Source organism: Odocoileus virginianus, chromosome 23 (assembly GCF_023699985.2).
Source record: "Odocoileus virginianus isolate 20LAN1187 ecotype Illinois chromosome 23, Ovbor_1.2, whole genome shotgun sequence".
NCBI lineage: Eukaryota > Metazoa > Chordata > Mammalia > Artiodactyla > Cervidae > Odocoileus > Odocoileus virginianus.
This window is the reverse complement of record NC_069696.1, coordinates 20,136,900-20,149,921: the sequence shown is the minus strand read 5'-3', so window position 1 is coordinate 20,149,921 and position 13,022 is coordinate 20,136,900. Positions and strand designations below refer to the sequence as shown.

General features: G+C 39.3%; 2 protein-coding genes across 7 annotated transcripts in view; one reads left to right on the top strand and one right to left on the bottom strand.

Moving 5' to 3' along the window:
* The window catches only part of PLBD1 (phospholipase B domain containing 1), an 86,981-nt gene extending 82,150 nt beyond the window's left edge, over positions 1-4,831 (top strand). For both annotated transcript variants that reach the window (XM_020910786.2, XM_070453654.1), the window contains exons 9-11: positions 942-1,127; positions 1,822-1,928; positions 4,533-4,831. In XM_020910786.2, coding sequence (XP_020766445.1) covers positions 942-1,127; positions 1,822-1,928; positions 4,533-4,700 — 461 coding nt within the window. In that variant the 3' untranslated portion in view covers positions 4,701-4,831. The remainder of the gene's footprint in view (positions 1-941; positions 1,128-1,821; positions 1,929-4,532) is intronic.
* Positions 1,397-13,022, bottom strand: part of ATF7IP (activating transcription factor 7 interacting protein) — a 113,736-nt gene continuing 102,110 nt past the window's right edge. For 4 of the 5 annotated variants that reach the window (XM_020910777.2, XM_020910776.2, XM_020910775.2 and 1 more), the window contains exon 15: positions 5,523-10,160. In XM_020910777.2, the coding sequence (XP_020766436.2) occupies positions 9,741-10,160 (420 nt within the window). In that variant the 3' untranslated portion in view covers positions 5,523-9,740. Of the gene's footprint in view, positions 2,671-5,522; positions 10,161-13,022 lie in introns of those variants that run through there. The other variant, XM_020910781.2, reaches the window with a different exon arrangement.

Genomic DNA, 13,022 nt, shown 5'->3' with positions numbered 1-13,022 from the left:
TGTAAGGTCACATACCTAGTATTGGCAGGACCAGGCTTAAGAGCCAGGCAGTCTAACTCCCAAGTCTGAATTACCTGGATATACTGCAATAATAAATGTGGTTTTTAACCTATACTTTCAATGTTGTCTTTGTCTCCCTTCACCCTGATGCCAGCTCCATGCCCCAGAAGCAGTGAGGTTGAACGTTCTGTCATTTGTTTTGTCCTAATAACTTCACCCCAAGCAGCGGATGCTATAAAATAGTAAGGAGAAAGGAAGGCAGACAAGGGCCAAGAGAAGATGGGAGTGGAAGTTAAACCCTGAATGGTGAAGGTGGCCCTACATTGGCTGACAGTCCTGCAGCAATACCCCAGGCTACTGTAATCTGAGATGTTCCGAAAATGGCAATTTTATTAAAGTTGTGTCACATTTGATGCCTAGTGACGAAGGGCTGGTACACTGTGAAGCTTTGAATGAAGCTGAGCCTTATGAATGTTTAGGGTCAGAGGAGTTAAAAGTCTACTGGAATCTTAAGATCATCTCCAATCCCTTCACAATATAACTTTTCCTTTCCCTCTTCCTACTAAAAAAAAAAAAAAAAAAAGAGGGGGCAGAAATGAGGTTAACTGACAAAGGCCTAATTATTCAACTCTGAGCCTAGAAGTCAGCTTTTCTTCTGCTTAATAGATTGCTTTCAGAATTTGGGGTGAAAAACCAAAGAATTCTGATGCTCTTCTCCCCCTAATGGAATAATCTAGACTATACTGGTTCTGTAAATTTCTAAGGATCTGTGTGATTACCAGGGTTCACAGCCATTATTTTCTGTGTAATATTACTTTGTAATTACACAGCTGTGCCGATGTTCAAAAAAAAGTACCATTCCTGACACGTCTTTTGTTTCCTCTCCCTTCTCTCTTCCTCTCTGTCAATCCCACCCTTCTCTCCCTTCCATTCCAAATCAGGATATTGGCCCTCCTACAACATTCCTTTCCATGAAAAAGTTTACAACTGGAGCGGCTATCCAATACTGGTAAAGAACCTGGGTCTGGACTACTCTTATGATCTGGCTCCTCGAGCTAAAATCTTCCGGCGTGACCAAGGAAAAGTGACTGATATGGAATCCATGAAATATATCATGCGATACAACAGTACGTAGCACATTTCTCAAGAATCATTCTTCAAAACTCCTTTTCTTCCCCATGGATAAAGAATCCATGTAAGTTTATCACCTCTGTACTAGAAGGCAGTCTAAGAAGTTATTGAATTATTTAGTATTCAGTTGATACTATGCATATTATATACTCAACAAATAGAATTTTGCTCTTCTTTATAAAAATGTCAGGGAAGAAGGTTCTATGGATCTAATTGAAAAAATTCTTATGTAAAACACAAAAGAAATAACCCATACAGGGGTAACTTTTCTTTTTTTTCTTCTTTACCCTACCATCCCAAACACAGATTTCCTTCCAAGGACAAAAGCAGCTACTAAAACAAAAATTACCTGCAAACACTTTATTTTTGATGAACAATATCAAAGTCAGATTTGTATTTGTTTTGTTAAAAAAAAAAATTGGACACACACTTATGCTCTGTTATTTCTCTTCTGTCCAGTCATCACTGTGAAGGGTTGTGAGCGCAGGTTGAGCCTGGAGTCGGGGCTCGAGGCTGCCTACGTCCTCTACAAGCCACAGGGGCCTTCTGTATGTGGGAGCAGGCTGGGCAGAGGAGGCCTCTGGGGTGTACGCTCTGGACACCTAGGCTTGAATGGGGCCACAGAGCTTACTGTGAAAAAATGCATCTCGGAATGGCCAGTGCTCACTCTGTCCCATCACTGTTCCCTAGATTACAAGGAGGACCCTTATAGCAAGGGTGATCCCTGCAACACCATCTGTTGCCGTGAGGACCTAAACTCACACAATCCGAGTCCTGGAGGTTGCTATGACACCAAGGTAATGTGCCGTTGGGTTCTGTTTATTTTGGCTGTGCTGGGTCTTTGTTGTTCAAACTTTTTCTACTTACGGTGAGCAGAGGCTAATCTTGAGTTGCAGTGCAGTCCACTTCTCACTGCAGTGGCTTCACGGGCTTCAATATTTGCAGTTCCCAGGCTCTAGAGCACAGGCTCTGTTGTGGCCCATGGACTTAGGTGCTTGATGGCAAGTGGGATCTTCCTGGGCCAGGGATCAAACCCGTTATCCCACATTGGCAGGCGGACTCCTTCCCACTGAGCCACCAGGGAAGCCCCACCCTATTGGTTTTCGAATTTAATTTCCACCAGTGCCTAGGCCTATTCAAAGGCAGAGCTGCAGAGATTTTTGTGGCATAAAACACAGTAACGTCTCTTAACTTATTGTGCCTGTGCTCAGTCGCTAAGTTGTGTCTGACTCTGCGACCGCATGGACTGTAGCCTGCCAGGCTCCTCTGTCCATGGAATTTCCCAGACAAGAATACTGGAATGGGTTGCCATTTCCTTCTCCAGGGGATCTTCCTGACTCCAGGACTGACCAGTGTCTCCTGCATTGGCAGGAGGATTCTTTACTGCTGAGTCACCTGGGAAGCCCAGTGTCTCTTAAACATGAACTCAATTACGCAATCAGCTTTTTCAGAGGTTACGGTGGCAGGTCCCTTGGACTAACTTCCAGTCCCTGCTCTGCCACTTCATCACAGCATCTCACAGGGCTTCTGTTTGCTCATCTGAAAAATGGAAAAAAGAGTACTTACTTCCTAGGGTTGTTGTGAAGAACGAACATTTAATATCTATAAAATGTTTACAACAGTACTTTGCATGTTATTTGTAAATGTGCATAACCATAATGATAATGATGATGATGATGGTGATAGTGTTGCTGTCTTAAGTTTTACCAGACTGGCCCAAAGTCCAAAGAACATATTGAGAGCACAGTGATGTCACTTTAAACAGGAATTGAATCGAGCTGAAGGAATAAGTATTGGGCCAGATGCTCAAGCACTAACGGGTTTTCACTACACTACAATTGTTAAGTGCTGTAATGTGTCTCACGATATAGGTAATAAGTAAGTTTACAGTGGGGTTGAAGCCCACTCATATAGGCTTGTGAGAACCAGTGGTTTAAAATGTCAACACCAGTTAGCCTGAAATGGTGGAATATTTACATCATGGAAGTCAGCAAACACTGCAAATTGGGGTCTTTTTTCCTAAGAGAGGTAACTGTTAACAACTTATTGGCACATGACTGCATCTGGAGTGTCCAAGATTATGTGTTAACCACCTAGTGGGTGGAAAAGAATCATTCTACTGCATCCTTTTGTACTTTTGGGCTTGGGCATGTGTCTTTTCATTTGCATCTATGGTCCTAAGTTCTGAAGAAATCTATTAGAGTTAACTGTTCTATCTGAAGCTCTGAAATCTATTAAAGATGCCAACCCCCTGACACATTATTTTTTCTATCTGCCTAATGGCTAAACAGAAAGATGGTGTAGAATAGTTTGAGCCAAGCTTTAGTCTTAAACTCTTTAAGATTTTGTGTAATGTACAAAAAATTTAGTGGATGTAGCGAGCCTGGCACACATGAAGCCCCAGTGAATGCTTTTGTATTTATTTCTTTTTAATGGTATTTGCGAACATTCAGTAAAGTGAGTAAAAAGTGTTATATCCATTCCAGAGTACACAAAGAGAATTACTTGAACTGGGGAGAAACCAAGCCAAGCTTTCATCTGCCAAATTTTACCTTTTTCAGGAGACAAGAGCCTGCCAATTTTTCATCAAAAAGGTTCTGTTGAAGCACATATTTTAAAAATATCACTTCTCTTGAGCCATTTTGAATATGAGAAAAATTTGAAGTTATGAGACATTTTCTGCTTTCCTCTCTAAGCTTAAGATCTGCTACGACCCAATGTTTAAGTGTTTTTAAGAACCATGGACCTTATTTTTTGATATCAAGTTCCTTCTATTTTAATACTCTTGTTACTGCCCTGATTAATAACAACTTTTACTGAGGAATTAATACATTCTAGGCACTGCTTCAAGTATTTGCTCTCATTAATCCTCATGACAACTCTTCTATGAAATAGGGTTATTACTCTAATTTTACAAATAAGAAAACTGAGTCAAAATACATTTTGGAGGTTGAATTCTAAATATGAGTAACCTGACTCCAGATCTCACACTTTGGGCTGTTAGTTTAATACACTTCTAGTAGTCAATGCAGGGCTTCCCAGGTGGCACAGTGGTAAAGAATCCACCTGCCAAGCAGGAGACATGGGTTTGATCCTTGGGTTGGGAAGACCCCCCCCTCCCCCCTGAAGGAAATGGCAACCCACTCCAGTATTCTTGCCTGGGAAATCCTATGGACAGAGGAACCTGGGAGGTCATGACTTTGCAACTGAACAACTAGTCAATTCACATTTGGATGCCAAATGGATACAGAAGAGCATATTGTGGAAGCTTGCAGGATTTTATTTTAAGGGGAGCTAATATTTTGACTTTGGACAAAGAGCAGGGACCACACCAAAAGGGGCTTAGTCGTGTTTCTTTTCCCAACGGTTTTCTAAAACATCCCCCTCCTCTCTCTCTGCAGGTGGCAGACATCTACCTGGCATCCAAGTACAAAGCCTATGCCATCAGTGGGCCCACTGTACAAGGTGGCCTCCCTGTTTTTCACTGGAGTCGTTTCAACAAAACTCTCCATGAGGGCATGCCAGAGGCCTACAACTTTGATTTTATTACCATGAAACCTATTTTGTAACTTGACATAAAATGGAGGGAGATAAGGGAATCGAAGGCTGCAAGTAAGATACCAAAGGCACTATTTTAGCTGTGTTTTTCCAGTCAGAATTAGTTTTAATGAAATATATTCGATTCAGTCTATCATTTTCATTTTCTGCTGCTGATTCTGTCATTTTTAAAACAAGCACCTACAACTGGGTGGGGCACCATAGAAGAAACATGATAACTAAACAATACCATTTCAGCACACAAGCTTATACACCAGAAAGTACGGTAGAAACTGCTCCCTCGCCCCAAGATCCACCATCTCCACGTGTGCCTGGCCGAACAGGCCGCACCTCCCAGCTTCCCTTGGGCGGCTGTGCCACGTGACAGAGTTCTTGGGGTGGGCTCCGAGGTGAGTGCTACTCCCGGCCCTGGCTGCTAAGACCCCGACTGCCTCATGCTCTTTCTCCTTCCCCTTCTCCCTGCTGGATGGACTTCATGACAAGCCCTAGGGGATGGTGGAACTTCCAACCGAAATGCAGTTAATATGTTTTTGTTTTTTTCTGGTCATTAACAAGCAACAGTTGAAGTCTTTCTGTAGTGAACAAACATAATACAGCAGACTTTAATACTGTCTCCTATTAGTTAAAAACGGCTTATCTAACCTAGCAGCAGCTCTGCCTAATGTTTCTTTCAAAGCTGGAGGATTATATGTTGTTTGAGTGTCATGGTGTTGTCAAATTAAGTAAACGATACTGAACAGTGTAACAGTGGCTCTTAACAAGGTGAGAGACTCGCAAAAGAAAAGAATACTCACAAGGCCTGAGAAGAACAGAATGAATCAGAGTACTCAGAATGTTAAAAACCCAGTAGTTTTATTTCAAAGTATAAATTTCAGGCTTGCTGGACAAAATCCCACTACAGTTAACACTTATACAGACACCACTCTACTGTACATTTAAAAAAGAAAAAAAAAAAACCACAAAAACCTTCAAAGCCTAATAAAAATAGGGCAACTTGCTACAGCCCAGTTTCTATTAGACATCAGAAGGTCTTACATTGTCTTATTATTTACACTTTCAACTGTAAAAAGAAATATTAGGATGCAAGTTTCCTACAAAGGAATTATTTTTATATTTAATTTTGAAATGGCTGATAAAATTCTAAAGCCAGGATTCTCCAAATTATGTTTGATTGCCCAGTTACCTTATTTACAAAAAAAAAATTTTGATAGCAATTAAATATAAAGAGTGGGTATTTGACTCTACAAGGTAAAAAAAAAAAAAAATGACAAACTTAGCATGATAAACCTGAAGATGAGAAGACAAAACACATGTTTGTATCACTCTATTCCTCCCCATTGGCTGGCTCAAGGGAAATAGGTTTATGGAATTGGATAAACCTGCCACACTAACGAAACACTTTACAGGAATTGTTCTAACCTTTTTTGTTTGTCCCAAAATTTTCAGAAAGGGGAGGGGCCATCATTTACCCAGTAGAGAGTAAGGCAGGCAGAATTATACACTGACTTTAGATAGAGTTATCTGCAATAATCTAATACTGGGACATGGTCTTTCTGGAAATCAGAATAAAACAGGCCAATGACTGGTCAATGATAAAGCTAAAATAATGAATAAATCACAGGATATTGAAATAGCCCAACAAGGAAAGTCTGGGAGAACATTTGGAAGTCTTTGCAGTAATGCACTGTGCCAATATCACAGTGTATACAAGTGAGAGAGGAGGATAACGCAGACATTATTCTGTTAATCTTGTACAGTACTGAAAACTTTGTGGAACAAGATAAATGCATATCATGCAATATTAACACCTTGCTGCATAAACAATAATTTGGAAAATATAAGCAAAAGAGCAAACAAACAAACAAAAACCACGTTAACACTTATCGGCTACAGAAAGAGAACTGTATGGTGCAGCCTGCCTAAGGAGTTCTGCTGACAGGTGGTCCTAAGCTCCTTGTTTGAGGTCATTTTTTCAGTCAAACTTTTCATTTCTTATCTGGCAATGGGGGTTGGGACAGTGGGTAACACACGTCTGTGAGGCAAATGGCATCCCAACAAACATTCACTTTTCAAGGACGCAAGCTCTGTTCTTCACTTCTCTCATAAACTTTGACTGTGTTAAATAGCACACAGTATTCTGCATGTTTTAAAAAGTAAGTCGAGAAATAGAGGGATATAGTTACCTCATAAAGTTACCTGTTACCAACAGATGTCTTTGTATATACTTTATAAATGTACTGGCAAGAATATTATTTTAAAATGTGAGGCTTACTCACACTTAAAATTGGGTGAAAATTACTCTGACAAAGTGCAAAGTAGACAGTAACAAATATCACCATTACCTTTAAACGTCATATAAACACCCTATATTTCAGGTTGAAGTATCAGAAGTTTCCAGGATTTCCAATAAGGCAATACTTACACAAGTATTGTCAGGCTAAAAACGTAGCAAACTCGCATTCCCAAAATGGGATTATTAAGCTTATTTGTAATACTCTGTGAAAAGATACTGTGAAATTAAAAAAGGTACCATGAAGTGTGAATTGCTATTAAAAAATATGTAACCAGTAGCTATTTCTAGTTGAGTCCTCCATTCTCTGTCTCTAAAGAAACAATTCAAACAAAAAGAAAGCTCTCTTCAACATTAAAAAACCTGCCTGAAATAAAAACCTAGAGTTCAAGTCTAGCACCCATCTGTAACTCCAACATAGTTGTTGCCTATAAATCCTGTGGCAGACTAACTGAAAGAAACCATCTTATAATATCTTTTCCCTCAAATAATTACAATCTCTCTTTGTATCTTCCCTCCACCACTTGGAATAAAAAGTTTTATTTTACTGTAGTAAATCTATTTTTTAGGGTTACTATTTAAGTTATTTCTTTTTTCTCTGACAGAAATCACACAGTATAGGTCAAAATAATATTTTCATGCTACTGGGCTTTCTTCACCTGATTATATAAATGCTATGAAAGCTTTAAAAAAAAAAAGAAGGATTAGTAAACATAAAGTACTCACCAAGGGAAGCTTTCTAAGCTAGGTAAGCAAATTATCACATGACCATAAAACCGGTCAATAAAGAACAATTTTGAACATGGGCTTTCTATTCTGTCGACTGAAATGATCTTCAACACATAATCAACACTGCAACCACTGCAGGTAAAAACATATGTACATGCAGATATAAGACAGGTGCTCACATACATCTAGAAGATCATCAATTTCTCCCTTTAAAATTTTTCATTGGCATGACATTGGCAATTTCTTTACCATCATCATTAGACCCACAATGAGTAACGCCTACATAGTTGGTTGGCAAATATGCCTCATGGAAATTTTAATTCTCATTGTGGTCTATTTTCTGAAAGCAAAAGGAAGATTTTGGAGCATTTACTTTTGGCAATCTGTAGGCTTTCCTCAGCATCGATCAAACTTCACATTCAACCTGACAGTACAGTGACCAGTAAAAGTCTCTAAAGAGAGTTTCTTTACAACTAGAATGTTTCCTGTTACAAGCCATTGAAGTTGCAAACAAAGAAGCATTAATATGGAAATGACAGTTCCCTCTTATAAGTCCAGAATAAATTAATGACTAACTTATTTAAGAAGGCAGGAATATGATTTCAAACATGATATGGAAGATGGCTTGAAAATGTATTCCACAAACTCCATAAATTCCTTTCCAAGCATCGCCAATCCCACTCTCATCCCCCAAATTACGCCAGCTCTCCTGTCTTAAGCTACCTACACTCCAACACGTACCTGATACCAGTATAACTGGCACTCAAATAGAAAATCCATGACCAAAGTTTGATTAAAACTTTGAAGAGGAACAGAGATGCACAGAAGTTGTAAAGTCACTTCTTACATAAATGACCCCAAAGGATATACTTTAAACCCTATCCAGAGCTGACATATGGTGAATCAGATAAAACTTAGCACCATCAAAAGAAAAGATTAATACAGGAAGAATGATATGAAGATAAAGAAGAAAAGGAGCTCTCCCTTTGATAGTTTAGCTCACTGTATTTTGTGATTTTTACTATTTACTTTCTTTGAAAGAATATTATGGGTTATAAGGTATACTTTGGGTGATAAGGTAAACTAGAATTGCTTTCATAATCTCTAAGACAGTGTGCAACATAGATACTAAAATATATTTGAAGGGAAATTGGCTTACACAATGTGGTCTTCTTTTGGTTCACTTTACACAGAGTTAAATAGTGACCAGAAATAAAAAGCATTAATTTTCTTGGAAGAAAAGAGCAAGTTAAATGTAACGATGTCACTACATATAAAAGCCTTGGTCTAAAATTTACTTGAGGGAAATGTGCTACATTTGGTGGAGAAAAAGGAGAAATGAGGATGAAAGGTTGACAAGAGAAGAGTAAACCACAATGGAAAAATGGCCCCTGTTTACTTTTGCAGTTAATCTTTAAGGCACAAAAATAAATGGAAAAAATCTCAGATTAGAAAAGGGAGGGCCCACTGCACATCTTTCTCATCGAACTGACAACCCAGAAAAGACAAAAGAAAATATGAAAAGATCTTTTCCTGTGTTCAAATTAACCTATTTTAAACTATTTGACCATTTTGCTTTTTATTTTTTCTTTGGGTTTCATTTAGAGTCAGTTTAAATCATCTATCTATAAACCTACAGATCACGTAGAAGCAGAATCATGCCAGATACATACCTCAAATCCTTTGATCTACTTACTTCACACTGTAAGAGAGGTAAATCTGAGAATGAAAATGGGAGATTCCACTGTAATAAACATATAAATACAGAAAAGCACACACCACACATATACCCCAGCCTCAAAACTAAAGCAAGGTGCACATTTACATTTCAAAACCTTGAAGCCTGAATTGTTCAGGAAAAGATTCTGCTTTATGGGCTGAGTTTATTCTGATTATAAACAAATGTAGTGTATATACACATCGGTCCAAGAAATCTTGCACAATGTGCATTTTACAATGGGTATCATGCACAAGATTAAAACAAGACCAAAAAGTAGAGCTCTGAAAGAGGAAGAGGGAAAGGCTCCAAGGTCTAACTGCTCTGCGAAGAAGAGATCACATCCGTTGACTGAGGGTCACAGAAAGGCCCAAAACGCCCGTAAATGTCCTTGGCTCGCACTGCAAAGTAGTACTTGCTGCCAGACACGAACTGGGTGAGAGTGCACGCCATGGGCAGGGGGAGCGCCTTGACTTCGCCAATCTTCTTCCACTGCGAGGGGACAGTGGCACTGGGTTCCTCGTGGTACGCGTACAGGTGGTAGCTGTCAACGGTGGCGCAGCTCCTGTCCACCTCCAGAACACTCCAGGACAGTACAATGCCATTTTGACTCTGAACTCGTGCTAACTTCAAGTGAGGCTTCTGAGGCAGAGACGTGCTGGCAGCTTCAGGGGGCAGACGCTGTGGTTGTGGGGCTTCCGGTAAGGGTGCTGGGTGCACAGGGCGTGGGGGCTCCTAATGAAAAGAGAGTCATGTTGATGGATAATGATCAGAGCAAGGACTGTTTCTTAAAGTGAGAACTATAACATCCTCGAAATCACTTACTTTTAGAGAGTCTTCATTTTACATCAAGAATACTGGGAAATAGCAAATATCACACATCTGGCAAGTTCTCCCTGATGATTTGTAACCAGTCACGACCCAGAAGATGAGTGTTGAGATTATTCCCTCTGTGCTTTTTGGGTCTGAGATACTGAGTTTTCCTTGAGAAACAAAAGCCCTGGCTGGTCGAACATTATCTTGACAGAAACTGAAATAATCATCTACTTCTGATAAAATAATTAATGATTTAATGATCTATACCACAGGCCCTTGTTTCAATATAACATATTTTTTCATAACATGTGTTGGCAGTCTAGAAATCATCTAAGATTTGAGTATCTACTTTCATTTTCAGACTGTTTCTTCATAAAAAGACAGTAGCATATTTTTATAAGTATGTACATATAACACTGATTGTATATTATGTTCTTGGTCAGTCTGCATGAAAAAAGTGACATTTATACCCAGACTGTGAGAGAGAGAATTTAGAAATGTAGAAATAGTTGTGAATCTTTCTGCTAATAGGTAAAAGCATGAACCAGGGCATGGGGATAGGCAAGTGAGGGGACTTATGGGCAGAAACATGGAGACTGTGAAGAACACACAAATTTGGAAAGGTAAGTTAAGGCCAGATAATGAAAAAGCATGAATACTAAACTTACAAACTGACCTAATGCTGGACATTATATCATCTAGGTTTTAAGATTACAATGATAACAGTTTTTTCAAAAAGATTTAAGTAAGAGCCAGGAAACAGAGATATAAGTGGTCTCCCCCCACCAAGTGAAACATTATTGCTCTATGACTTTAGTTTGGAAGTCATGAAAAAAATGAGATTTCCTTAACTGAAATTCATTTAACAAAATTATGTTTTAATATGCATTTCATTAAATGAATAATTTGCATACACTAAATAGGGAATTCTGTGAAGATCTGATAACTTCTAAATCTCCATGCCTTTTCAAAGTTCAGTGCTAATAATGTGCACATAGTAACAACTCAGAAAAGGATCTGCCAAATAATCTCAAGGAATGAAAATATGCTGAAATTCACATGCGAAGTGGAAAAAAATTCATATACACATCTGGAAAAAAGCATAATCCACAGTTTAAAAGCTAAAATAAATACAAAGTTAGAGGGGGGAAAAGCAAATGCAAATACATGAAACATCAAAAGCTGAAGAAAAACAGATTTGAATACTGGCCATCTTACTGTATTACTTCTCTCAAATTAAGTAAATAACATTAAAAAAACATACAACTAGTAAGATCTAAGAGAAGGCGGCTGAAGTCATGAATTTGACTGGAGACAGTAGGAATTTAAGGAGTATAATAGCTTACAGCCTATAACAGCCCTAATTCTTAAAATTTGAGGCTACAGAACCCTCTTATATCTCAAAACAGTTAAGTCAACTGAGTTACTGTTCTGTTTCTGCCACTGCAATGGAGGTTTCTATTGAAGTTTTAGAGATAATATATCAGGGATTTGCTTCAAAATATTCCAGTGCATACACAGGTTGTGGGACTTTGTGGGTGGCAATACAGATGAAAGAAGACTGGCTGTGACTGCTGAAGACTGATAACTACTGAAGACAGGTGATAGGTAGGTACGTGGGGATTGCTATACTAGTGTTTCTACTTTTATATATATTTGAAAATTCCCAGTTAAAAATATTATTAAAATTAAATTAAAAGAATGTTTCTCCTATGAGATACTGCTGGCTGCTGCTGCTGCTTAGTTGCTTCAGTCGTGTCTGACTCTGTGCGACCCCATAGATAGCAGCCCACCAGGCTCTGCCATCCCTGGGATTCTCCAGGCAAGAACACTGGAGTGGGTTGCCATTTCCTTCTCCAATGCATGACAGTGAAAAGTGAAAGTCGCTCAGTCATGTCCTACTCTTCGCAACCCCATGGACTGCAGCCTACCAGGCTCTTAAGTCCATGGGATTTTCCAGGCAAGAGTACTGGAGTAGGCTGCCATTGCCTTCTCTGAAGAGATACAGTGTATTAAGACAATTCATATGGAATCCTGTTTTAAAAAAAGCTCTGATGGATCATCCCATTTGCAAAACTGTGGCATAAATAAGAGATTTTTACTATATATTTCTCAAGGAATATGGGATGAAGTAAGTTATTTGTAGTTGCAAACAACAGTAATGAAATATTTGCCACAGATCCTACAGGGCTAGATCTGAAGCACTGTGACAACATGCTGGAGATGCTGGGACCAGAAAATCTGAGTTTTAAAATGGCTCTGCCTCTGACACTAGTTTGGTAATGACATTGAGTAATCACTTAATATCTCTAAGACACAGTAGCCTCTTCTATCAAATGGAGAATATTGATTCTCAAGGGCTTCCCTGGTGGCTCAGATGGTAAAGAATCCGCCTGCAATGCAGGAGACCTGGGTTTGATCCCTGGGTTGGGAAGATCCCCTGCAGGAGGGCATGGCAACCCACTCCAGTATTCTTGCCTGGAGAACCCCCATGGACAGAGGAACCTGGCGGGCTACAGTCTATGGGGTCACAAAGAATTGGACACAACTGAGTGACTAAGCACACAGCAGGGTTGGGAGGAGTAAATAAAATAATACAAGCAAAATAGTAGAGTGTCTCATATATGTGAAGTGCTCCATTAACGTGACGTTTTTTCACTGCAGTGGGACAGTAAAATAACAGCTGCTAAGAGCACAGGCTCTGGAACTGGAATGTACTGGGTTTTGTGAGGTATGACCTAGGGCTGGTTACTCAACCACTCTGTACATTAGCGGCCATAC